This window comes from Seriola dumerili, unplaced genomic scaffold, assembly GCF_002260705.1.
Source record: "Seriola dumerili isolate Sdu_G_001 unplaced genomic scaffold, Sdu_1.0 BDQW01001246.1, whole genome shotgun sequence".
Classification (NCBI taxonomy): Eukaryota; Metazoa; Chordata; class Actinopteri; order Carangiformes; family Carangidae; genus Seriola; species Seriola dumerili.
The window spans coordinates 505,196-532,381 of NW_019175501.1; the positions used below are offsets into that span (position 1 = coordinate 505,196).

General features: G+C 41.7%; 1 protein-coding gene across 1 annotated transcript; it reads left to right on the forward strand.

The window, feature by feature from the left end:
* The first annotated feature begins 8,031 nt into the window (after nucleotides 1–8,031).
* socs7 (suppressor of cytokine signaling 7) lies at nucleotides 8,032–26,725 on the forward strand. Its single transcript, XM_022767681.1, has 10 exons — nucleotides 8,032–8,819; nucleotides 9,898–9,950; nucleotides 13,159–13,263; nucleotides 14,723–14,855; nucleotides 15,068–15,170; nucleotides 16,640–16,808; nucleotides 21,203–21,331; nucleotides 22,822–22,957; nucleotides 23,589–23,733; nucleotides 24,506–26,725. Exons 1-9 carry the CDS (start codon nucleotides 8,047–8,049, stop codon nucleotides 23,707–23,709), a joined length of 1,722 nt encoding a protein of 573 aa, XP_022623402.1. The 5' UTR covers nucleotides 8,032–8,046; the 3' UTR covers nucleotides 23,710–23,733; nucleotides 24,506–26,725.
* The last annotated feature ends 461 nt before the right edge of the window (nucleotides 26,726–27,186 follow it).

The window sequence follows — 27,186 nt, forward strand, 5'->3', positions numbered from 1 at the left end:
GTGTGTGTGTGCGTGTGTGAGGATGATGCAGTCAGTCAGAGATGAGGGTTAAGCTCTGCTGCATTTTGGCTTCCATCAAGAATCAAGAATCCCCCTGCTGGATGGATGGATGGATTAACCCCTCCTAGAGTGGATGGAGATGAGGATGCTCTTTAACTGCACATACGCACACACGCACGCACACACACACACACACACACACACACACACACACACACACACACACTGGATGATATTATAAATGCACAGAGTTGATGTATGCAGATTACAGACAGAAAACAACAAAAAGAGATATGAATTTTCTCATTGTTTCTCATTTTTGCAATGTCAGGGAATTCCCCACTTGTATGTGTGTGTGTGTGTATGTGTGTGTGTGTGTGTGTGTGCAGCAAGGTCTGGATGAGGGAGAGATGCTGCATGAGAAGCGTGAGCAGAAAAAAAAAGGGAAGAAAGAGAGAGAGGAAGCTCACTCGCTGGGAGGAGTGATGCAGGCAAGAATCCTTGTTTTGGTGGCCATGGCAACAGGTTTCTGAGAATCACCCCCACCACTCCACCCTCCACACACACACACACACACACACACACACACACACACACACACACAAACATGTACTCAAACACCACTCCCACCTCCCACCCTGGGACTTCACTGCAGAGCAGCAAAGGTGCTGCAGTCGAGCCTGAGGGAGACAATAAGGCACAGTGTGTGTGTGTGTGTGTGTGTGTGTGTGTGTGTGTGTGTGTGTCACCCGTGCATGCATGTTGTGTTGCAGTCTAATCATCTTCCTGTCTCTTCTCATGTAGCTGTGATGGATGCCGTCAGTTAAACACGACATGAGTCACGTGCTGCTCCTTCAGTCTCACTGTGTTTCTCTACTTTGTTGTTCTTCACTAAAACTAAAACGTCACCAAAATCTGACACGAAAAAGGCTCGACCAGAACTCAAGCTTGTTGGGTTTTTTTTATCTTCATTCATAAAGAAACTCATCACAGATGAACCTTTATTCTTGTTCTTACCATCATGTTGTCAGGAAACACCAACTTTAACCTTTGACCTCTTTATTTTGTGTCTACTTTCTAATATCTGATAATGTCTGGATCAATCTAATAGACGACCTCAGGGTGAAAATGAGCTACACCCCCCCTTGAGAGGCTCTGAGCCTCTCTTCTGATTGGCTGACTGTTTTCTGAGTGATCCAATAAAAACACAGCAGATTTCAGGTAAAAACACTCAGAGAAACCAAATCCTGCAAGGTTTGGATGGTGGGTCCAGGTGGGCGGGGCTTGGTGACTGCTTTGTTGTGACATCACAAAGTTCCAGAAGTCCTGACGGCTGGTTTTAAGGCTCAGTTTCTGAATACAGGCTGTGTGCATTTCTCTGTGGACTGAGGCTTTGATACTTTCACAGTATTAATATAGAAGCTAGACCTGATCTATAATCACACTACACATGGACAGAGACCTTTACACTGGAGGAGCTTTAATTTCCAGTACATATGAATTCACTAAGTAACAAATTGTTTCATCTGTACAGAAACAATTTGTATTTTTTATGCAGAATTACGAGCCTGAACTCTTTCTTGGCGATCACCAGGCAGATGACTGTGTGCAGCTTCCTGACGTCTTGTATTCACAGTGAGGTTGCCAGGTTTGGTCCAGAACCACAATCTGTGCTCAGTGACTGAGTCTGCCATCACTATAGACTCTGCACACAGGCACAGAGGGGATAAATACTCTGTTGTTCATCCTTGTGTCTGTGATGTTTTGATCGGATCCCACACAGATACAAATATTATTTATTATTCATATTATATTTAAGTAAAACCAGACAAACAAAATGAGAGATGAGAGGATTCGATTAGACGCCTGTGGCAAGACAACACAAACAAAACATACAACACCAAACAATGAAACAGTTGTGTAATATTAATGCTGCTGACCTCTGACCTCACATCAATATTCAGCTCTGCAGGGCAGGTTGTTAGTTTGATTACTTCACGTAAACCTCAGATATGAACAAACACCGCTGTCATCTCTGTGGCTCACATGTAAACACACACACACACACACACACACACACACACACACACACTGTAAGGATTAATGGCCCTTCATCCTCTCTCCCATTCAGCAGCAGCTTCATCCATCACTGCTGGATGGCCTGCAGCGCCATCTGCCCGTCACACAGCGTCATTACAGCGCTGCTGCTCAGTGTTGCTGATGGTTCAGACTGTCGCTGGGTGTGGACGTTGTTCTTTCACTGAGCTGCTGCTCGAGGCCGCTCAGCTGACAGGTGACCGTCAAACAGACAAAAAGCAAAATGTGACAAAGTGCAATGGAAACAGACGGTAAATAAATCTTGACACACATGGACGACATGACTCAAACACGCTGCTTACAGACAAAAATAATAAAAATATCTGTGCTGGTTTTCTTTTCTTCTCCTCCCCTGCTGAAACACAAATTCAACTTTCTTGCCCTGTTGTTTATTGTGTTGTTCAGAGTTTTTTTTTGCAGTATCCGTTGTACAGATTGAACAAAGTCAACTGATACTGATATTGTATTATATTCTAATTCTTTGTATTTTATTTCAGTCTCTTTTTGCACTGTATTGTTATGAACTGTCGGTTCTCTTCTCTCTCTACTGTATTTCATTTTATTTACTTCCTATTTATTCTATGTGAATATTCCATTCTTTCTGTTTCCTTGTTGTACTTTTCCACTGGTTTATTTTATGTATATATGTATATATATATATTTGATGATTTTTTTTCTAACACTGTGATTCTCTGCTTATCTCTCATTCTACCTAAATTGTCTTTTATTTCACTCAGTCTTATTCCCGTCTTCTCTCCTCCTGAACACGCTTTGATGTGTGTGATCACCGATCACAGCCAGGATGAGTCAGGTGAGCAGCCTCCATGTTCAGTCACCCTGTAACACTGCGCTCACCCTGTGTAGTAAGTTTTATACACATTTGAAATCAGCAGGAGCAGGGCGGACCAGTGTGATCTGATTTAGATTTTATTACTGTATATTTCACTGTTTTGGAAAGTGAGCTGGGTGTTTGTTTCTGTCTCTAAACTCTATTGTTCAGGCCACAGACTAATGTGGTTCATCTGTGCTGCGCTGTGAGTTTTGAATTGATTGTTTAATTTTACTTTCAGATTATCAGACACAAACAAAACTCCAAGGGATAACATGTTAAAGTGAAAAACACTTATTTTAGGACAAAGAAACATAAAGAAGCACAAGACATTTAACATAAAAAAACTAAGCAATACAATCCAAAACACACACACATCACAATTTAAAAATAAAAGATAGAAAACTCCGTGAAATAACATCAGTTTTCTTCGACGTTAAAGTTAAAGGACCCATGTAAATCAGATGGATTGAAGCCAAGAATAAACAAATGAAGAAGTGACAGTCGTCTGATGGAGGAGTTAATAAACCTGTTCTTCTGCACTCATCATCATCATCATCATCATCATCATTCACAACACTTCATCAGCTGTGAGCTATAAAACAGTTCTGAGCAACTTAAAGGAGCTGGTGTCAAATAGTTGTTGTACATGGTTTGAATTTTACCAAGTGGTGACGAGAAACTTGTAACGAAAGGAGCCAATGTGACTTTCATTTAGAATTTTTCTCATTAGTTTCTGTTGTGTTGAGATTCTCCTGCTTTACTAACAGTCAGCTCCAGTGATCTTTGGTTTTGACTGACGTGTTGACTTGATGAGCATGAAATGAATCAGATTTACAGACTATTTTTTTTTTATAGCTGATATTTTGACTTGTAATAGCAGGAAAAACACAGGTGGAACTAATGACATTAATGAGCACTCGGATCCAGTGATTACTGTAACACGAGGTAGTAATTAATGTTATTAGATGCACCTGGATTAGTGTTTTCCCTTGGTCATGAGCCAGATTTTCATATGTGGGATCAGTCTTTTATTAGTCCCATAGTGGGGAAATGTGTTTGTGTATGTATACTGGTATTTTATTGGCCCTTTTTTAAATTTAAATTTCACAGTTTCACTCTATTTATCTTATAAATGCACCTTATAACAGCTGATTTTGAAGTACCATATAAATAGACTTTATTATTATTATAAATATGATAATTTTTAAATGTATACTTTAAAAACAGACTCGCGTTCCTATGATATGTAGCATGAGTCTCATGGGGAGGAAGTTGGGGTGGAAGGGATGGATTGAAGTGTCAGACATTGACGTGAGAGACGACTGTGTGTTTCCAGCAAACCAACAGTTAACTTTTATTTTACCCATGACTAAGATTTTATAAAATAATGTAGAAGCAAACAAGTATTTTCTCTGTAAAGATGTAGTGGAGTAATGGCGTTCCGTGTGTGTTGTACTCTGAGCTTCTCTGTTTGTTTTGGTATCTGTTTGTGTTAGTGAATATGAGTACCTCCTTTTAAACTCGGCTGGTATTCATCACATTTATAGAAAACACGGGGACCGCCCACAGGTAGGAGGGCACAGTGCAGCCTCCAGGTGAAAGTCATCCTCCAGGACTTCCTCCACTGAAGAAACCTCTTTTCTTTGGCCTCCGACAGAGAAAGAGATAAGATCAGATCACAGGTGGACTGGCCACGGGGAGCTCAAAGCTCAAATCTCAGTCGTTCTGTTCACCAGCTACATTACTGTTATTACCGGCTCCGACAGTGTCATCCATGCGGCAGATGACAGTCTCACTGAGGTGGAGAGCGGCTAAAGGCTCCAGCTTCACTTCTCCTCCATGTAAGTAACCTAATAGCTACACAATGTTACAGCTGTTTTAATTAGTGACTGGCTACAGAAGCTGCAATGATGTTAGCTAACTTGCTGTTAGCCTTATTACGAATTTGTTCACCAAATTTGTTGCTATCGCCAGCTAGCTAACTGCTAGCATCGCCATGCAGCAGATGACGGCAATGCTAGCGTGTGCTAATGGTTGTGGCTTTGTTGTTTTTGTTAACTTTATTCAGTTGTGCTCCTTGCTGTGTGTTTGGTGGCCGCTTTCACTGGACCTGCTAACACCTTGGTGACTGAGGATGTGAAGGGAGATGTTGGAGATCTAGTGCAACATCTAGTGGCAGTGAGGAGCGTTTACAGAACCTCTAACCAAGTCATTTTTATTTTAACCATGATGAGAAAGGTTAGCCTACTTACCTTAACCAAGTAGTGATTAACCCAAATCATGATCTTTTTCTAAGCTAACCAAGTAATCTTTGTGCTAACTGGCAAAGTTTAGTTATAAGCTTATTTGGGCCTATATCCTGCCGATAGGGTGTCAGATCAAAAAATGCCAATATGGATCGTTTTGGAGGGAAGCAACAAACAATGATAATGTTGATATTTACACTGGAGGACCCAATCATAAGGGTTATATTCTCAGACCTGAGAGAAGCTCCCTGCAGAGACACAGAGATCATATTACAACTGTTTTCACAGGCCGAGCGTTACTTTTCATCATGAGTCAACTGATTGTCTTATGTAAAAACTATGAAGTTCACTTTTAATATGTCACGTTCTGCTCTTCAGTGGTTCAGATCTTATGATTCAGAACTTTCTATTTGTCCATAGAGGACGCCTTATCTGCCAGTGCAGTGATTACCTGAGGGATCCCCCTGGGGTCTATTATTGACCCTCTATTGTTTCCAATACTCAGTTATATCTGTGCATAAATCCAGCAGGTCTCTCCTCTGTCACATCACTAACCACCTGCCTGGAACATATAAGATCCTTGATGGCTAGTAACGTTGTTTTGAAAACCGAAAGTGATGGTCTTTGGCCTGAAAGCACATAGTTCCCTTGGACTTGCACTGTGCACAAGAGGTTATAAACTAAAGGTGATTCTTGAGTATCACCTAAACTTTTCTACTGATTTCTGCTATAGGATTGGAACCTTTCTTCCATTTCAGGACACAAAAACCCTTATTCGTGCCTTCGTTTACAGCCATTCTGACTATTATACTTCCTCCTGCCCCAGAAATTAACTGAACGGCTTCAGCTTGTACAAAATACTGCCGCAGGATTTTTACAAGAATTAGAAAATATGATTATATTTCTCCTGTTTTGGCCTCCTTGAACTGGCTACCTGCTGTGGCCTTCAGAATTGATTTTAAACTTTATGTTTTTAAGGCACAGATAGGCCTTGTCCTTCTCTCTCTCTCCACTCTTTGTTGTTGCCTGTCTTTTAATTAGTTTTACACTGACTTATAATTTAGCTGGTCTGGTTTGTTCATTTATTAATTGGTTTTATTTACATATTTTTCTTTTAATTGTTCATTTTCTTGTTGTTTTGTCCATTAAGCACGTTGTAAACTTATTTTTCAAAAATGCTATGTAAATATAGACGATTATTATTAATAGATGCACATGTTACAACAGATCCCACATTAAATTTCTATGAAAACGTTGAGTGAAATCAGTGTTTTCATATTTCAATGCATCTTTGAATTGCAAAAGAGTTATGGTCTTTAAGATTTTTCACTTTCCACTTTGTTTTTAAATGTAAAATTGCTCCCCTACATCATACTGTAAAAAACATATGGGGATGAGGATAAATAAATACATTAATATAGCAAATAAAAAATAAAGTGAATCAATAAAAGGTAGTGCTGCAGTGGAGTACCACAGAAACATGACTGGCCATTGATTTATGAATGAATAGACCAATACTGAAAGAAGATAACAGTGTTTTGCTTTGGGTGTTTTTCTTATTTTATGTTTAGTTTTTTACCATTGTCCCCTCATAAGGACTGAAAACAGAAACCAGGTGTTCAGATGTGAAGCTGAATCAGGTAACCCCTGTGATATTAAAATGCCACAGACTAATTTACACTAGTTCTCATCATCCGTGCTCATGAAGTGGTATTATGGGCTGCGCGGAGGAGGAGCGGGTGGGGCCTGGCTGGGAACACAGAGGCAGACTGTGGTCACTGACCGGAGACTCTACTGGCTTTTATTCTACTCAGATCAGACCGCATGTCTGACCCAGGGGTCCGCCTGCTGCCGGGAGCAAACTGCACTCATCTCCCTCTATATCTGACAGATGGATGCTGTCCTGTCGTAAGGGAGGAGGATGAAAAAATCGCCTGATATATTTTTTGGCATTTTCGCTCAGAGCCTGTTTATGGGAGGCAGCAGCGGCTTGGCCCTTTCTTTATTATAGGGAAGAGATCTCCGCGGTTAGCTATGTGAAGAGCAGATCGCCTAATAATTCTCATCTCGCGATCCTGAGGAATAATTATGAACAACGCGCAAGATATGTCGCCCGATTTCGTGTTGATGCGCCTGGTTTCCGCGGCCGAGGATGACCGCTTGGACGCAGAAAACGGGAATCTGCCGCCGGGAGGAGTGGTGGCAGGGCTGGGGAAGGAGGTCCTGGCTCACAGCGGCGTCAAAGCGGGGTTGGATATAAGCCGAGATCCGACGGCGGGCCTCGAGCATCCCAGCAGCCGCCTGAACAAAGCCCAGCCGAGCGGCGAGGGCACGGCTGCACCTGACACCGGGGTGACGGAGAGCCGAGCCCCGCTGTCCGCGCCTCCTCCGCCGCAGAGCCCCATGGAGGCCCAGGGCTTTGACTTCGCTCCCAGCCCTGGCCTACGGCCTCAGCTGCTGGTCTTCTCCAATATAATGCGGAACGGAGAAGGGATTTTAGAATTAGACCGTCGGAATCAGCCGAGGGATGCCCTGGGTTTGGACCAGAGCCCGGGGTCTGGCTGCTCCGGCCCGATTGTCAATAACAACACCCTGAGTCCCGGAGACGTTCAGCAGCAGCAGAACCTGCTGGACCGGACATGGGGAGCGCATCCCCCGGTGTCGGTATCCGCGGAGATGCAAGGAGCTGCGGAGCTGTGCCGCCGGCATCGACTCATGACTACCCCGCCCGAGTGGCCCTTGTTGTCAGAGAGATCCAACCCTCTCACCGTGATTGACTCTAAATGGGGCTGCGCCACCAGGGACAGAGAGGGAGCCGTGTTTGAGCTGGCCCGGCGGTTCGGGGAGCTGGGGGTCGGTGCCGTACCCAAGATGCTGTTCAAAGCAGGGGAGCTCCCGCAGTGCTCGTGTCAGGGGGCACACGGGCCGGTAGGAGGGGGAGTAGAACCCGGGGATGACCCCACAGAGACCAGCGATGCTTTGTTGGTGCTGGAGGGGCTGGGGAGCGGGGATGTTGCCGGCCTGGGCATGGAGGAGTGCCCGGAGGATGAGACTGATGATGAGAACGGACGCCGTGAGTTTTTACTCAACAGGAAAAGGGAAATAGTTCAGAAAATGTCTGGGGCTTTCTCCATCAGCAGCTTCCAGGCGGAGCTGAGGAGGCAGGTGGAGGGGATGTCCCCGGCGGCGACACAGGCAGCGGCAGCGGCGCATCTTGGCGCGCAGGTGTGCAGCCTCCACGGGAGCTCAGCCAGCCGGCTGTCGCAGGTAAGCCCTGGGGACTCAGAGGTTGTCGCCCAGGTTCCCGCCATGTCACCGTCACCCACACCGGTCCAGAACTCGCCCTGGGCCACGAGCCCGAATCCGAGCCTGGCGTCGACACCCAGGAGGCGGCCGGAGCGGTGCGCCAGCGCGCCGCGGACTCCCACAGGCCGGGCGGCAGGTGCGGAAAAGACGCTCAAAGTTCCGGGGAAGTCCAAAAAGGGCTCGTTAAAGATCCGCCTGAGTAAACTGTTCCGGACTAAAAGCTGCAGCGGCTCCAATCACCTGCTGGACAAGAGGCCCTCAGTGACCTACTCAGTGTCTTCTGGCGGGAGTCTGGTGGACATGGCGAGCGCTGCTGGTGCTGAGCAGGACGCAGACAGGTGAGCAGCCACACACGGCCCTCATAATAATAATAATAATAATAATAATAATAATAATAATAATAATAATAATAATAATAATAATAATAATAATAATAATAATAATAATAATAATAATAATAATAATAATAATAATAATAATAATAATAATAATAATAATAATAATAATAATGATATTCTCATTTCTCATTGTCACTGAAAGGACATTAAAGTAATTTTACATGAATGACACATGAAAATGGTCCCAGGGAGAATTCAAGGCTGTTAATACATCACTGAGCAGAGTATAGCTCTTCAATGTGGAACAGCCCCTTCATCACTTTCTCAACACACAGCCTGTCTGTTTAGTTTCTGTTTTTAATTGATTGGACTCCAACACATGTTTCGAAGTTGTGAATAAAGCCAAAGTTGAGATTTTCTAGATGTAGGTCAGGACGTTTAAGCAAGAAAAACAGAAAAGATCCATCTTCCAAAAACTTAAAAGTCTGTGACATGAAGTGGCTGCAAAAAAAACCATTCAGAAGCAGCACATTGTGAATCCAGTCACTGTTTTGTGTCCTGATGAGGTCTCATTCACAGTCATGTTGATTTCTTTCCAAGTGACTGTCACTGTGCCACAGACAATCCATTCTTTACAGACGCGTCAGTCATTGTTTTCTAATGGCTGGGATTGACTCCGTCAGCTGGCACCTTGTCGGCCTTCTCTCTCAGACGTCCAGGAACTTTTTCACTGCTGCATGTTATCAGTCGCAGAGATTTTTCAAACCTTTGTGGCTTGTCACCTTCTATCCTCCTCACTGCTTAGTCATTATTCACAGCAGCACGCCGAGGGAAGGCTATGATTAAAAAAACATTGCTTCAAACGTATTGACTGCCAGAGCTGAGAGCATCAAACAGAAAAAGTAAAAGGGAAAGCTGCAGGACCTGCAGACACAGACACTCATACTGAAAAGCTCATTTTCTCCACCTCTGCAGCTGCTAATACTTCTTCTTCTCTGCACTCTAACTCTCCTCACATCTTCTTCTTCTTCTTCTTCTCTCTGTTTTGATGTCTGTCCTGCAGTCACAACCAGCCCAGACTGACCAGGGCCCACAGTGCCTTCTCCCCTGCCTCCCTCTCTGCTTTCACTGGTAAGACCTGCTTTGCTGCTTCGGGCCATTGCTCTGGTTTCTTTCAGTAAATATTCCAGCTGACACTTCACTGTCACCACAGCACTCTCAAACTCTTTATTGATCTGCAACTAAAGATTATTTATCTAAAGATCAATCTAATAGTTTCAAATGTCAGAAAATGGTGGAAAACATCCATCACACTTCCCCAGAATGTGATGACCTCAGACTGCTTTTTTCTTTTCCAGTCAACCGAATAGTCAAATTAAACAATTCATCAGTTATCAATAATTCTGTTGATTGACTTTTGAAACAGCATCGGCTTGATCAGTTACGGTAAAGCAACTTCACACAGGTTTATTGGAGGTCAGACAAATATCTATTGCTCTATATTCAAATGCACTTGTATGAATATGTCTGCTGTATCGTATTGGACCGTTACACCACTGTGTAGTAGTGTGGTACCGTTTTAATGCACTGACTATTTCCATTTTATTCTATTTTACATTTCTACTCCCTCACATGTCAGAGGGAAATCTTGTACTTAAAGTGTACTTAGCTAAAGTTACTTTGCAGCTTAAGATTTTAAATATAAACCATATAATGAACTCTTGCATTTTATTTTGAAACACGACACCACTGATGTTTGTCATGGACACAAACATCTGGAGAAAGTGAGACAGAAGGCTTCCTGTCATTTTGACCTCGTATAGTGATTATTTAGCACGGTTGAATTGATATTTATATCTGATGGTTTAAAGTGCAAATCAATACGTTGTGACAAAACATCTGAGTTGTGTTTGTGAAGTTGTTCCACTTCATTGTTGCTGGATGTGCAGACAAATGTCAAACACACAGGGAAACACTTGTTTATCATCTATTTATCTATTTATATTAGGATTTTGTTCATGTGTGTGAAGCCATATCTTTTAATTGTTTTTAGCAAATCCAGGAGTAGCACTTTGTACAAGTACATTACAATGACAATATGAGACTTTCTATTCTATTTCTATTTTATTCTATTTACATTTTGTATTTAAGTATTTAACTTGTGAAGAAATAGAAAATAAGATGTTGGGGTTTAAACGTTTGATGCAGGCTAACTGTTTTAGCCCTGCTTTCAGCCTTTGTGCTAAGCTAGGCTAAACACACCCAGGACCTATTTCTTTACTGCGACATACAAACATCTCCCGAAGTGTCAACAGTGTTCCTGTACTAAACCTTATTATTAATTATTATTATTATTATTAAGTGACAAAATTAGACGTTACTGGTGTTTTCAAGTGGTGTATTATCCTAACGCCGATACGATACCTGGGTATCTGTGCTGATACCAAAACCGCTCATTTTCAGATACCTCACACTGAGGAATACAGACTATAAAACCGTTAAATACTTCAAACCAAATCAACCAAACTTCCATGTTTAATTTTCTCTTAATACAAACTAATCTCACAGGAGCTTTTCTTGAATACAATAGAGTTTAATATTAGAAAAGAGTGTGTTCAGTGTGTCTTCAACCACGGCCAACGTGTTAGTATTTAACCCTCCTGTTGTTCTCCGGTCAAAAGTTTTTATATCAGAAATCTGGTTTTCTGTCTCGTAATTGTCTGAAAATAACATGGATCGTTCCTTACTGCACTTTTTGCAAATTTAATTAAAAATCACTATTTTCATTGAATTTTGGGTGTTTTTATTCAAACGTATACCGTCTGTGGTCTTCGCTCCACTACAGTGTGACACTAGGTCACACTATTGACATGGTCTCAAAACAGTATCCTGACTAAATTATCAACACATCCCTCTGATTGAAACTACAGTCAAAATAATTCAAACAACAACTCAAAAATGAGGTAAATTATGTGTATTGAACATAAAAGTGTAAAAGTGACGTTAATGAGCTGGAATGTAGTTGACTGAAAATTATTGGGTGATAATTCAAACAGGATACAAGTTGCATGGTTCGATGGGAACCTACATGCACCTACGTGTAGGTTTTATAATAAAGAAATAGTTTTGGGGAATATGCTTGTTCACTTTCTTGTTGAGGGTTAGATGAGCAGGAGGCGCCAGGAGGTGATTAGCTTAGCACAAAGAAGATAAAGGGGAGCTAGCCTGCTAGCCAGGCTCTACCCACAGATAACAAAATCCACTCACACCAGCTTCTGTAAAGTTCCCTCATTAACACGTTGTGTCTCGTTTGTTTGATCCACACGATAAACGATAAAAACGTGTACATTTCTAAAGATGTCAAACTGTTCCTTTAAAGATAAACGTGAACGCGCACGGGCAGGATTTCAGCTGAAAACGCCGCAACCATAAACTGCTCTCACCAGTCAGACTCTGTAACTGGTGCACCAGACTAGATAAGACCGGATTTAGCTCAGAAAGGCCTGTGGGTACGGTGAGGATGGTGAGGAGATCTGTAACTCAGCAGGCAAAAAATATTTAGCTGACTTTATGAGAATCAGCCCACAACACCTCCACAGGGCTCGGAGGTTCGCTCTGGTGTCCCACATTGCTTGTAGATTTCAGTTTTGCTACATTTACTTGAGTTTCTGTAGTTCTTGGAGTTTAATGAACACATGCTCTGCACAGCGCTAACCGCCAATTAGACAGAAACATTAAAGCTGCACCGAGCGATGATTCGCATTGGCGGTCCCATCAGAGCGAGGGCGAGTTATTTGAAATGCTGGGGACTTCAAAACCCAGAAGTCCTGCGCACATCATGTTCGTGTTTACCAACCGAGGCCGGTCTGTGATGTTTCACAAGCAAAAGGAAAAAGAAGCGGAGCTATAGAGATGATAGAGGCAGAGATGTAGATGTGAGTGAGTCCGGTTTTTCTCCGCCGTTGAGGAGACGTTGGGGATTTGGCTCTTAACGTTTGATTTTGTTTCTTTTCCCCGGCAGTAACCGACCCCAACTGCAGAATCTCGCTGTGGTAAACAGTGAATCTGCAGCAGCTCAATTAGCGGGGATGGGATGTTCTTCTTTATTGCAGTGATTTAGGCTGATTAGCCGGGTGTAATTTTCCATAAACATCCTGCCTGGTGCAGCTTTAATGGCTCTCTGCAGCGCAGGCGAAACAACAGGCAATCACAGATACACAAACCACTTTTTCTTGTAGCTACTGTCTGCATCTTTTATTTCACTTTCTTCCTTCACTCTTTCACTTTTCCCTCCCTCCTTTCCTTTCTTTCTTTCTTTTCACTCTTTTTCTGGCTTCAGGTGAGACTGTTTCTCTGGTGGATGTGGATATTTCACGGCGAGGGGCGAACACACCACACCCTCCCACGCCGCCCCCTCCTCCACGCCGAAGTCTCAGTCTGTTAGGTACATTTTTCTCCTTCCTGTTTGTCTTTTCGACTTTTTCTCTCCTCCTCTCGTTCATCCAGACACACACACACACACACACACACACACACACACACACACACACAATAATATAATATGTTAAATGATAAATACGGCAGCAAGAAGGCCGATGAAACCAAGTCGTCCTTTCTAAGCCTTTGCTTACAGGCTTTACTTTGGCTTGTCCAAGTTCGGCTGAAAGCGAAGCCCTGGCAGTTTCTCTTAATATTCCTATCTTGGTCAAATACTTATTTGTCAATTTTGTTTTCTGTCGTTACATTTCTGGAAACTCAGACACAGACAAGTTTTTGTAATCTGCTGTAATCTGATTGGAGAAGCTTTGAAAGGTCAGCTGCAAACTACAGATTTAATTTGAAATCTGGACGCGATGACTCAGTCGATGGTAAGATGGCAAAAGGAAACTGTTTTTCCTCCTTTCACAGAAAAACAATCTGTACCGGGGGGGAAAGAAAACAACATTTTATGTTCTTGTTTGGATTTTTTAGGGACTTATTTGTCTATTTTTACCTCCGTGCAGCTGCTTCACTGACAATACTGACTGACTGACAGTTAACACAGCTTCAAACTGAATATCAAGATGTTCAGACTTGGTTTTCACTCAATAACAGATTTCTTATATAGGAGACGGATAAATAAATAGAAAAGATAAACAATTTGAAAACATTTGTACAATTTATATTCCTCTGTATCGGGACATTTTTCTTCGCCTCATTTCTAATTTCAAGGCCGTTCTCTGACCTTTCAAGTGCATTTTCTTTTTGCTCCGAGCCTCTGATATTTTCTGACCCACATATGCAGCCGACTAAAGCAGCGTCTCGGGTTGAGGTTTAAGATAATGTTGGTGATATTATGTATTTTTATTACCCTTAACAAATCCCATGAGAAGACCAAACCCAACTATTTATTAGTTAATTTCTCAATTCTCTCTTGTTCAAGCCCATTGGCTCCTACTGAAGAAGTAAATCTTTAAAAACAGCTCACAAATATATAGTTTTAAAGGCTCAGTAATTTAAATTTTTTGGGGGTCTATTTTCAGCGGTGGATTAATCCACATTTGATGCTCTAGAGAGTATTTGGGGCAGCGGGACGGTGTGCGTGTTTCATGGTGATGAAGGAACACGTCACCCAGTGTAACAGTCAGACTCATTAATGAGTTTTTAATTTTGATAAGTTTTTGGAAACATGGCGCTCAGCGGCTCAGAGGAGAAACATGTAGGTTTGTAGTTTGGTGGACTGGGTCTGATGGTGTTGAAAAATTCTGTTTTCCTTCCTTCCTTCCTTCCTTCCTTCCTTCCTTCCTTACTGTTTCCCTTCTTGACACTTTGTTTTCGTTTTCCTCCCACTTTCCTCCCTCCCCCTGTGCTCCTCCCTTCCCTCCCCTCCTCACTCTCTCCTTTCCTTACTGTCCCCCCTCCAGATGACATAGCTGGGCCTCAGCCTGGGCCTTTCCTAGTGAGTGTTATGGGCGCCTCCCTGCAGTCCCTCCCCCTGCCTCTCCCTCCTCCTCCTCCTCCCTCCCATGCCACCATCCGACACAGTCTCAGCCTCAATGGTAAGACACGTTACGGGGCTGGGATGGGAGGAGGGAGGGGGGAGGGGCTTGACCAGTCGTCTCCTCCACACTCTCATTTGAATTGACTAACAGGATGTTGATTTTATGAAAGTAGCATGTTGATGCTAAAAATGCTTCATATAGGACCTTTAAATTCATTGTTTTAGACGCCTTCCTCCGGGCTCTTCCTCATTCAACCCCATCGCCGTCTGATGCGCTACCCCCCACCAGACAGGCTCCACCCCCCATGCTGTGTGCCCTGCGGCGGTCTGAGGCCAGCAACTTCACCGCCAGTCTGAGAGAGCTGGAGAAGGTAAGACAGACCGGAGAGACCCGAGAACAAGTTACATTTACAGTATCACAACAAACCCTCACTATGCTCGTCAGTTTTACTGTTTCCCTAGGCAACCAGAAGCCATCCAGTACTCCAGAGCCGACATGATTAGCTGATTAATCAATTAGTTGCTTGACTGAAAATTAATTGGCAATTTTGATAACTTGATTAATCGTTTAAGTCTTTTATTTTTACTCCTTGTGTCAGGTTTTCTCTTTAAATAATTACTTTAAATAAAACACACTGTAATTAGATATAGATTCACATGAGCACACTACAAAACTAAAATAATTATGGTCCTAAAACTAAAAAAAGAATATGTTTGATTCAGTAATTCATATTCATAAACAGCACAACCAGTTGATATAAAGTGAACCTGTGGAAGTGTTGATCCATCAGAAGATATATTTGTGGTTTTAAGAACCAAAAACCATCTCAGTGTAGTTTTACATCTCCTCTCTCAGGCTTCTTTCTGGAGCTCTAGTAACAACAGGTCGGTGAGCCAATCAGAAGAGAGGAGGCTCTGAGCCTCTCTTCTGATTGGCTGACTCTTTTCTAATTGATCCAATAAAAATAAAGCAGATTTCAGGTCAAAACTCTCAGAGAAACCAAACCCTGTAAAAGTTTGGATGGTGGGTCCAGGTGCGTGGGGCTTGGTGACTGCTTTGTTGTGACATCACAAAGTTCCAGAAGTCCTGACGGCTGGTTTTAAGGCTCAGTTTCTGAATACAGGCTGTGTGCATTTCTCTGTGGACTGAGGCTTTGATACTTTCACAGTATTAATATAGAAGCTAGAGCTGATCTATAATCACACTACACATGGACACAGACCTTTACACTATATGGGACCTTTAAGTGTTGTTTTCCATTATCCAGTGTTGACTATTAGATTGTAAAATGTTTGCCTTCCTTTTCTTTTCTGTCTAAATAATCTAATTCTGAGATGAGAGTAGAAACATCGAAGCTCCTGTGAAATGTGTTTTTGGAGTTTACAATTAGCTGAAACGTGAATGAAATAAATGTATTCTTTAAATTAGACGTATAGGCTTTTCTCCAAATATTAAGGATGAGAGAGAGGAGGCAGGAGCAGTAATAATAATAATAATAATAAGAAGAAGAAGAATAATAATAAGAATAAGAATTAAAACACAGTTACAAAGTACTTTACAAGACAAGATAAAATTGAGGATGAACACTAAATGATTAAAAACAAGTTTAGGGAGAGAAAAGTGAGAATGAGGTTCAGTAAAAATGAGATAAAACAGTCTAAAATAATTAAATTAATCGATTAGAAACAGGATGACAACTTAATATAATAATAGATTTAAATCATTAGTAAATTCAGATCCCAAGCACACCTATAAAAATATATCTTTTAAAAGAGGTTAATTTAAAAGGCAGTAAGGCTGGTTCTCACAGTGAACGTGTCTTGGCGTCTCTGCCTGCAGTGTGGCTGGTACTGGGGGCCGATGAACTGGGAGGACGCTGAGATGAAACTGAAGGGGAAACCGGACGGATCCTTCCTGGTCCGGGACAGTTCGGACCCTCGTTACATCCTGAGCCTCAGCTTCAGGTCGCAGGGCGTCACGCACCACACACGCATGGAGCACTACAGAGGTGAGACGCACAAACACACACACACACACACACACACGCATGTTTGTGTTTTTATACCCTGACTGTTTCCCTAGCCCCCAACCAGAGTCTTATCCATCACAGCTGAATGACTGATCCCAACCCTAACGAGGGAATGTCCTGGTTTAAAAGTCCCACACACACACACACACACACACACACACACACACACACACACACACACACACACACACACACACACACACACACACACGTCCGTCACTCACATAATTCATCTCTAGACCTTAATATTAAAACCCCTGATACATTCAAACTGACACGGATGCAGACAGCGGGGGCAGGGCCGGTCTGTAGTGTTGGTCCAGTGTTAATTCTGCTCATACATCAGTCTAATGCATCAAAGACTGTTGTCTGAGTCATTTTATCACAAAAACATTAGACACCGTACCCCCCGGCTAACTCGGGCCTAAGACCAGTGTTACCATGGTAACATGGTTATCAGTCACACCTGCGCTGAGCAGTGGCACCCAAAAACAGAAAAACAGGAAAACATGGCTCATAATTTCCATTTTCTTTATTTTGAAAAAAGTCTTAATTTACCCAGAATTCATTGTACCATAGTCCGGCTTAAGATAATCAAGAACTAAAGTTTGCCTTGCACAACAGATGAATTTAGACTGTTTGTTGTATCTAAGCCACAGTCAAAGTCTGTCTTTGTGAAACCGGCGCCTGATGTGTGTGAAACGACACACACTCTTAGAACAGATGTATTAAAACTAACTCAAACTGTCTTATGGGTGTGTTTTAGGGCAGTTCTTGTTGTGTTAAATTTGACATCACCACCATGTCAGGAATTTACACACAAAGACGTGTTAACATCTGTAATATGAATACATTATGTGTTCTCCTTTGCTACACACATGCTGATGAAAACAAAATCTTAAAACCTACACATTAAAGTGTCAGGGTTACTTTTGTCATCATGTGGTGGCGGATATACAGACAGCAAAGTGTGGCGTAGAGAGAGAGATTCAACAAAGATCCTCAGTCCTCACAAAGATACACAAACACACATCCACACACACAACTCGACATGCATATGTTGCATATGTGTGCAACTATGCAAGCATAATACATGCTCTCAGCAATCTCTCTCTCACTCACAGACACACACATGTTAATGCTTCTACACTCATTGACACCGTGCACTCTTCAGCTCCTAACCCCAACCTGAACCCGATTCTAACCCCGACCACAAAACCAGTTTCTTAACCCTCAAACAGCCACTGGAGGGTGTGTCAGAACGTGAGGACTGGGCAGAATGTCAAACTGGTCCTCACAACGCATAGCCATACAAATATACACACATAAAGATGCTGCATAATGCCTACAGAAACATGTGCATCCATATGCTGGTCATCCAACACCCGAGGCATGTAATATGGACACACACCACATGTATGGGGACACATTACCACGATGAGTCACAGACGACATTCATGCACACATTCAAACTGACCCTATATTAACATACAGTACATATAGGAGTTTGCATATAAATCTGTACTCCTGCATCTAGCCTGAAGTTCACTTTGTCTTATAAGTAGAATAAGTGGAATCTACTCTATTGAGGTGAAGATGCATCTGTGAGAGTTGAAAATGTTTCAACTGAAGTGAAGAGCTTTTGCGTATCTAGAGGCTGTGTTGACGACTGTAGGAAGTATTCAGATACTTAACATAAGTAAAAGTAACAGTACTGCAATATGAAAATACTCCATTACAAGTAAATGTCACTTAAGTTAAAGTATGTAAGCCTTTTATACCAATGTGTACTTAAAGTATCAGAAGTAAAAGTACCCAGCAGAATAACGGCCTTTTGTAATTAACACTGATGTATTCATGCGTAAGTAGCATTTACGTGTTTTGGCTGGTTGAGGTGGAGGAAACTTTTATGGCTGCAACATTATTGTCATAACTGATGAATCTGCCAGTTATATTCTTCATTAAGCTTTTATTCCATAAAACATCAGAAAACAGTGAAAAAGGACACAGATTCAAAGTTAAAGCTTTTGGCAAGACTGGGCGAGTAAACAGCTGTTAATGCTAATGCTAGCTATGTTGCAATAGCAAAACCTACGACAAGCTCCACATTGCATCGTATTTTATAACCTCATAATCTGTCCTTAATGGAAAATCTGTAAAATAACTAGTAACTCAAACTGTCAAATACATGTAGTGAAGCACAAAGTAAGCAAAGCAGTTTAAGTACAGCACCTGAGAAAATGTCCTTTAGCTTACAGCTAGGCTAACGTTAACATCTAACCGTAGCAGTAGAATTTGTGCGAACAAAATGGGGCAGTGTGGTGTGATCTTGAATTAATACTTAAAGCAACATTCAGATAAAAGAGAAAATGGTGACAACCTCCAAAGTTCATGAAACTTTTCTTTGATTTGTATCCAACAAAAGTGCCACTACACTGTTTTTTAAAGGCGTCGGGGTTTGAAATATGCTTCTCGCCAAAGTGCGCCTCTATTTTTACACAGTACTTTATATTTCTATAATAAACATGTACAGTACAGTATATTAGTTATATTGGTCACGTCAGTTTCGGACAGAACAATGCACAAATCAGACTGACCATAATTAGAGCATAGCAACAGGAAAACAAAAGAAGTCTGTGAGACAAATTAAACTAAAATGTCAGCGTACACGAGGGCAGAAAAGAGCATAAATAAATTAGGAATAAACACAACCTTCCAATAAGGTCACAGTACAGTACTGACACATGAATAACTCACATAACACCTCGTGTGTATTTGTACACACGCCACATGTGTGACAAACTAACAAGGTGACTTGTGAAAAATACATGTGTGACCGGGCACACACACACACACACACACACACACACACACACACACGAATGGGGTTCTACATTAATGAGTCACCATCATGAAGCTATAGAGTCATGCCTGGAAACACATTCATTATTCAGACGTGCAGCCCCGACTGACACAACACATTCACATCAACGCGATCACGTCTGCATGAACGCGTTGTGGCCTGATATGAATCGAGAGCAGAATGGCTTCGAGATAAACAACCTCTGAGCGGTCAACGGGAAGTCAACTCACACACACCAACACGTTCAGATGTCTCTGCTCACGCTGAGTGTGTGTGTGTGTGTAAAAACAGAGTGGCTGGTTGTATTTGGGCGGCTTTCTCTGCAAATTATAGGGTTTTTATTCGTAAAATCTTCTCTTTAGCCATGTTAGCATCATGTTAGCATCGTGTCGGTTGGTCAGTGTGGCACAGGCTCAAATATCACAGCAGTTATTGGATGGATCGCCATTAAATTTAATGCAGATATTCAAGGACGCCAAAGGATGAATCCAAGGCGTGTTGGTAAAACACACAGGAATGATTTGATGTGTAAATGTGTGTTTTTAGATGGTTGAGAGATTCCCATTTTAAAAAGCTTTGTTTAACAAGTTGCTTTGTGTGTGTGCACATTTAAGCCACCCCAGAGAGCTGACTTAAGTCACAGATATAAGAAGTCCTCTGAGACTATACTTACCTGAGACACAGCTGCGTATGTAAACGCAAAAAATCCTGGAACAGAACATGTCATGAAATGGGGTTTATTGTAATTCCATTATGTGATGGATGATGACCGTAATGTCATGAAATGTAACTTCAATTGCAAAAACCAGTTATGGATTTTTGAAATTGATACCAATATCATATATTTAGGTATTTTACATTCACACTGTAACAAAACAAATAATACTATAATACTACTACTATAAATAATACAATGTAATACTGTAACAAACAAAGATGTTTTACAGCTAAAAAACAAACTTTGTCCGCTCTGATGTAAATCCAGGCCTGGAGAGAATAATGGAGATGTGAGGTTTCATTTGTGGAAGTGTTTATATATGCTTCTATGTGAAGCGTGACGTCACCATTAAAGATGCATGCATGTTTTCCCAGAGGTAAACATTTTCCAGGAAGTCATAGTCATGGCCTGATGTTCAAACACAAAGTCGGTGTAAATAACCAGCCAATAAAATTTCCTTTTTTTGCAGCTCTACTTTTGCACGCCCCCCTCTTTTTTTTTTTTTTTTGCACTGCTCAGCCAATCAGATTTAAGCTCTTAATTTAAGTCATGTGTTCAAGAGTAGAGGAGCAACAAAATTTTGTAAAACTGGGGGAACATGTGGACCTGACTTTGAATGTCTGCCTCAATCAGAAAAATCCAATCCAAATCCAGAAAAACCAGCCAACACGCACAGGATGATCAGACATGTTTAATGATACACATGTTTCATAATTAATGTGGGAATGATTTATAGATGATAAAATACTACATGCGATACATAAAGAAAAAAACATTTCTCTCTGCCTCCAGGGACGTTCAGCTTGTGGTGTCACCCGAAGTTTGAGGACCGCTGCCACTCGGTGGTGGAGTTCATCGAGCGAGCCATCATGCACTCCAAGAACGGCAAATTCCTCTACTTCCTCCGCTCCAGAGTCCCAGGTAAAATATAGGTCATATATCCACATGCAGCTCCAGCCGATCAAAAATGGATGTGAGCTACCACTTAGCGAGAAGTGCCTGAGAGACGGAGGAGAGCAGGAATATATCTGACTGTCTGTATGTCTGCGTTCAGCCTGTGAATGATTTATGATTGTGAGAATGCACCTAAATATGTGAGTGTTTTCACCTCAACATACAGTAAGTATGACGGGGTCCTGGTAAGGCATTTATGGCATGAAGTATGTTCGAATGTTGAAGACATGCTGTCCATGTTTTTGTCTTGGATATGTATAAATAAGCATGTGTATTTGCATTTCCGGTGTCTGTTCAGTTACCCACAGTGTAGCAGTTCTGAGCACTTATGTTTATGTTTCATCAGGTACTACACAAGTGTGACCCACGTCTGGAAAAACCCACGTAGTACATTTAACCCACATTTGTTGCACCAAGTGTATCCCACAATTCACCACAGTCCACTATGACACACCAATCCAGCTGTTGTCTGGACTTCATATTTCAACTTCACACAGTCAAAGCCGGGCTGCTAGAAGTCGCTATTAGGCCTAATTAAAGGAGCTATTTGTAAGTTTTGCTATAGCTACATAGCCAATGTTAGCATTAACATCTGTTTACTTCCTAATTTTGGTAAGAGCTCCAGCCATTGTTGTGTTTACAGTACATGAGGTTATAACGCGTCCTCTGGGCAGCGTTACTTCTTCAAGGCTACATTGACTCGGTATCGGAAAGTGACGAGACAGTCCGAGCAGGCTGGATCTAGCTGGTTAGCATGCTAACCTCAGTAGATGAAACGAAGTGATAGAAATAGAAGCAAAGCAAGAGTTGACATTGGTGTAACTTTCCACCTCTGGAGACGGCTCTTGGCAGGTAAAAGAAGTTTGATGCTGAACTCACTCACATTTCTTTTAGACTCGTAGATAAATAGCTGTCAATGCTAACGTTAGCTATGTAGCAATGGCAAAACTTTCAAGTAGCTCCTTTAATGCTGAAAATCTTTCCATCATGAGACGGACATTGTCAAAATGAATATTAAATATCATGATGTTCTTTTATCAGTGATTTTCTTACATGTACAGCAGGAAGACCTGATTCTAAATGACTCAATTTGCTGCTATAAATGTTCACTAGAGCAGCAAATGTGTTTTACTCCACAGGTGAAAATAGTCCACCATTTCCTCCAGTTTGATCGACTACAGTGTGAAGCTGCTTCAGCAAATTACTGAGCTTTTTATATAAGTGAAACTTTATATTTTTGTGCTGTGGGGTTAGGGTTAGGGTTGAGTGGCCTCAAGCTGAGAGTCACAGACTCAGCGGGAAAATATTGAGAGACAGACGAACACGTTGTTGATTTTGGTGGAATTAGTTGACATTAAGAAACATATGAAATAACACAGGAGATAATGTTAAACAAGATCAAGAGCAGTAACACAAATGTGTGTGTGTGTGTGTGTGTGTGTGTGTGTGTGTTTCAGGGCTTCCTCCCACCCCAGTTCAGCTGCTGTATCCTGTATCTCGCTTCAGCAACGTGAAGTCACTGCAACACCTCTGTCGCTTCTGCATCCGACAGATAGTCCGCATCGACCACATCCAGGAGCTTCCACTGCCCAGGTACTCATCACCTCTGTCAGTCACGTGACCTTTTTAAATATCCTCCCGCTGAAACGTGAAGCCGTCGTAAACCATGACAGAACTGTGACAATCTTTTAAAAACACAAAACTGAACCCTTCTTCTTCAAGGTGTCATCCACAGTTTAAATGGACATGGTATGTGTCAGATCAAACAGATCTGGACAAATTCAAGCACATAAATCAGTTAGAGAAGGATGGAAATACAGCAAGCTTGTTGTTATTCTTAAAATTATGCAAAATGATAAAATTATCTTTGGGAGAATCTGTTCGTGGTGGCGTCTCAGTTGTTCAGCCATGTTATCAATGTCTCTCTGACAATACCTGTTGGTGCACCACTTCGGTCCAGACTGATAATATCTCAAGAATTATTGGATGGAGTGTCATGAGATTTTGTGGGGATGTTCATGATCCCCCAGAGGATGAATCCTAATGCATTTGATGATGCTCTGACTTTTAATCACAGGTCAAAGTTCTCACTTATCCAGTGAAATATCCTGAGATCTACCTGATGGACTGGTTCAAGCTCCAGTAGAATATTAATGGTTCCCAGATGAATCCGAATGACTTTTGACTGTTGATTTCTCTGTGTCGGATCTTCACCTCTTTCCAGACCGCTGATCTCCTACTTGAGTAAGTTTTATTACTACGACCCAGAGGAGGAGATGTACCTGTCAATCAAGAGCATCCGGAGGGTGGTGGGAGCAGAGCAGGAGGCCGAGTCGCAGACGTAGCAGCAGAGTTCTTCTCAGCTCAAAGTGAGTTCGTTTTTCATCACCATATTTTAGCTGTCACACTTAATTCACCACATGTTTGAAGGACAGACAAAGACAGGAGGTCGACATTTTTCTGATACTTTCATCCTTCACTTGCATTTACAAACTTGAAGAAAAAGAAATGTACAAAGCAGCGATGAAAAAGGGTTTGTTATAAGTGAAAACCTCCACCAAGGCCAAACAATCCAGATCCAGATTATTATCTGAATCTGCACCAAATTGTACAAAGTCAAAGATGTCAACACCATTAATATGTCTGATTATTTACGTCAACATCCAAACATCATTTCCTAAGAATTTGGCAAAAGTGTTGAAAAATGTCTGATCTCATAAAGTGATAAAAAATAAATCCTGGATCCACACCAAAAGTTAATGGGCTCTCCTCTGGCCCAGGCTCCATCCCTCCACCGAGTTTGGCACAAATCGGCTCAGTGCATAATCCTGCTGACAAACAAATAAACAAACAAACAAACAAACAAACAGACGCAGGTGAAAACATAACATAAAAATGTAAACTGTTGTTACATTTGATACTAAACAACTGAAGAGCCTTTGCAGAGAAAGCAGTGGTCTCTCTTTTGCCAAGTGATTAAAGGGACAGTTTAACATTTTCTGAAATATACATGTCCTATACATATATAATATGTCATTATTATCATTATTTAATCTTCTATATGCAGCGCAGTATTTGAAACCAGTTAGCGCCTGATGTGGCGGTCCCCTAACCTTCCTCCAAACCTTCCTCTCTGCCCAGGTTTCTGTGTGGAGGACTGATCTGTACTGGTCTGCCAGTCTTCCAGCATCAGCCGATCAGAGTCCCTGGAAATCTGTGTGTCCAGCTGGACGGGGATGGACCTGCCTCTCTGTTGATTTGGACTAATGAAAGGAGGGAAAGTGTTTGCAGTTGGACGGTGGGAAAACCGTCGACGAGAAGAGCAGATGCAGAGGACTCAGCCTCGTCTTCGGAGGGACTGCAGAGATGCTCTCGCCTGCAAACATGTCGATGGGAACAGAGGGACAGCGTTGACTTTGAACTCGATTTGCAAATTTCCTGAACCTGCTGAACTGGACTTTTAAAACACAAATACACTGGTCAATTTGTACAACTGTTGTTTGCTGCCGTTTTCTTGTTTTTCCTTCCATTCTGTCAAAAAGAGGGTTTTTGGATTAAAAGTTGCCCTCAGGGTTTGATATACACACTGAGGCAGGACGCTGAGGCCCGTCACTCAGCATTCAGACAGCGGAGGTACAAGAGAGTCGTGCTGCCATGTTGGGTTAAAACAAAGGATACGTTCCCATTGTTATCTACAATGCTAATGCTTAAGCTAAAGATCAAAATCAAAACTTAATTCTATTTCATCAGAAGTGCTTGTTGCACCAACTTACCCATGAACATGAAGGTCTACTTTCCTACAAACACCTGAACCCCTGAATGTTTCAGTTGTGTTTCTGTAGCCGATGCTCACACTGAATTACTGTTTTATTTCTCTTTCAACCTGACGTTGTGTTCATGTTCGCTGATTTTTGTCTGAAAGCAGCGTCATTTAGTTTCACTTTGCTCGAACCAAACATGAACACAGGAGCAGTTATCTTAACACTGTTGTCAACTTCAACTCTCTCCCCTAAAAATGACTTTTTTATACAACTAAACTGCAGCAGGAAACTCATTTTATAGGAAATGTAATTGCAGTCAGATTACATTTTCTATTAAACCACAGTAATGCGAATGTATTGTTAATTTAAATATTTGGCAAAATGCAAACATGTTGATTCTGAACATATCAGTAAAATGTTCACATGCAATGTTTTTATTTTCTGCCGGCTGTGCAGGAAGATGACCTCTCCATTTTTAATCATGTCACAAAGTTCTGATCGATCAAATGTTTCTACAACTGTAAGAAACAACCGTTAATGAGCAGCACCAGATATATTTGAATTACTGAACAACTCGGAGGTGTTGGTGGTGATTCAGAGGTCTGGAAACAGGCCGTGCTTCACCGCCCTCTGTGGGTCGGGACCATGGATGTATTTAAAGAGCCATTTAGTGCCAATATCCCCCTAGTGGTCACTTGTGGGTTTGCAACAAACAAACAAAAATCCCCAGAAAATCATAAAAGAGACGTCTGTAAAACTGTTGACAGAGCTGGTGAATTTCTAATCCATGGAAGTTTTATATTTGTAAAACTTCCCCACAGAATAGAAAAGTCAGCTTTATTTTCATGACGTCATCCCGAGCGGGAACATGCGGTGAAATGCTAATGTGCATGTGCAGTGGTCCGAACGTCTTTTTTGGCTCATGCAGCAATTCATCAGTTTCCATTCAGGTCACTGGATGCCGTCTTTGCATCCAGTTACCCAGTTCCTATCGTACATCCATGGCTGAAACCTGCTAGCGTCTAGCACTTCGGGCCACGCCCAAATCAGTGATGTCACAGTTGGTGGCTGTGACATCCCATAGACCCGTCGCTATTAGCAGCAGCATCCTTCAGTGGTTCACAAATGTCACTGGAGCACCACCTTGTTTTACAGGAAGTCTGTAACTGAACCTGCTGAACATTCAAAGACCGAACATCTGGATGTCCCAAGTTTAATTTGACAATATTGTAATATCATCACTTTTATGATTATAAGCTCATCCTCTCATGTTGCTGATTTCTTTTCAGTTACATTTCCCAGAATGCCTTTTGACAGCCTAGAGATTGAGGTAATGCACTTGTTATCAAGCCAGGCTATGAATATATCGAGTTCATGAACTTCATTAGCATGAGAGGTGTCCTTGATCTCGTCTGCTTCGTTCTTGTAGCACGACATGTCCCAGAGCTGCGTGAAGCTGGTCTATTGAGGCCACTGGTGGGAGATACTTGGCGCTTTTACAAGAGATTTAAATCCTTAAATTTGTATTTCTTCAGACAGATATTCACAGGAGAAGAAAAAATACACCAAAGAAAAAAAAAATACCCTCAGAAATTCAATTTAGAAGAAGAAAAAAAGATGATTTAAACAGACGTTTACAGTCAGATGGCTCAGAGGAACTGAAGGCAAAAGAATGACGGAGTTAATTAAACATGAAATTAATGTTGAGATGTTTGTTTGAATTTGGTGTCAGAGCACTGCAAGTTTTTCCGATTATTCCCAGATGCCTCATTTTCCCATGATGCCCTGCCTCAGTGTGTGTTTCTGCCACGACTGATCTCTACCTGTCAGTTTTATTTGTCGAGATGCCCAGGTGTATTTTGCTCATTCTGTTTCTCAGCTCCCTGACGCTGGCCGCTGGCTCAGCATTTTCAGTAAAAAAAAGAAAAAGAAAATATAAATAAATATTGGTTTGTGTCGTAATTTTTTACATTTGAATATTTTTAATTTGAGATTGATGTTGAAGTGGTTGAGAAAAGTATGGAGGCATTTCAACTGAACATTCAAAGTCTGAAAGTGAAA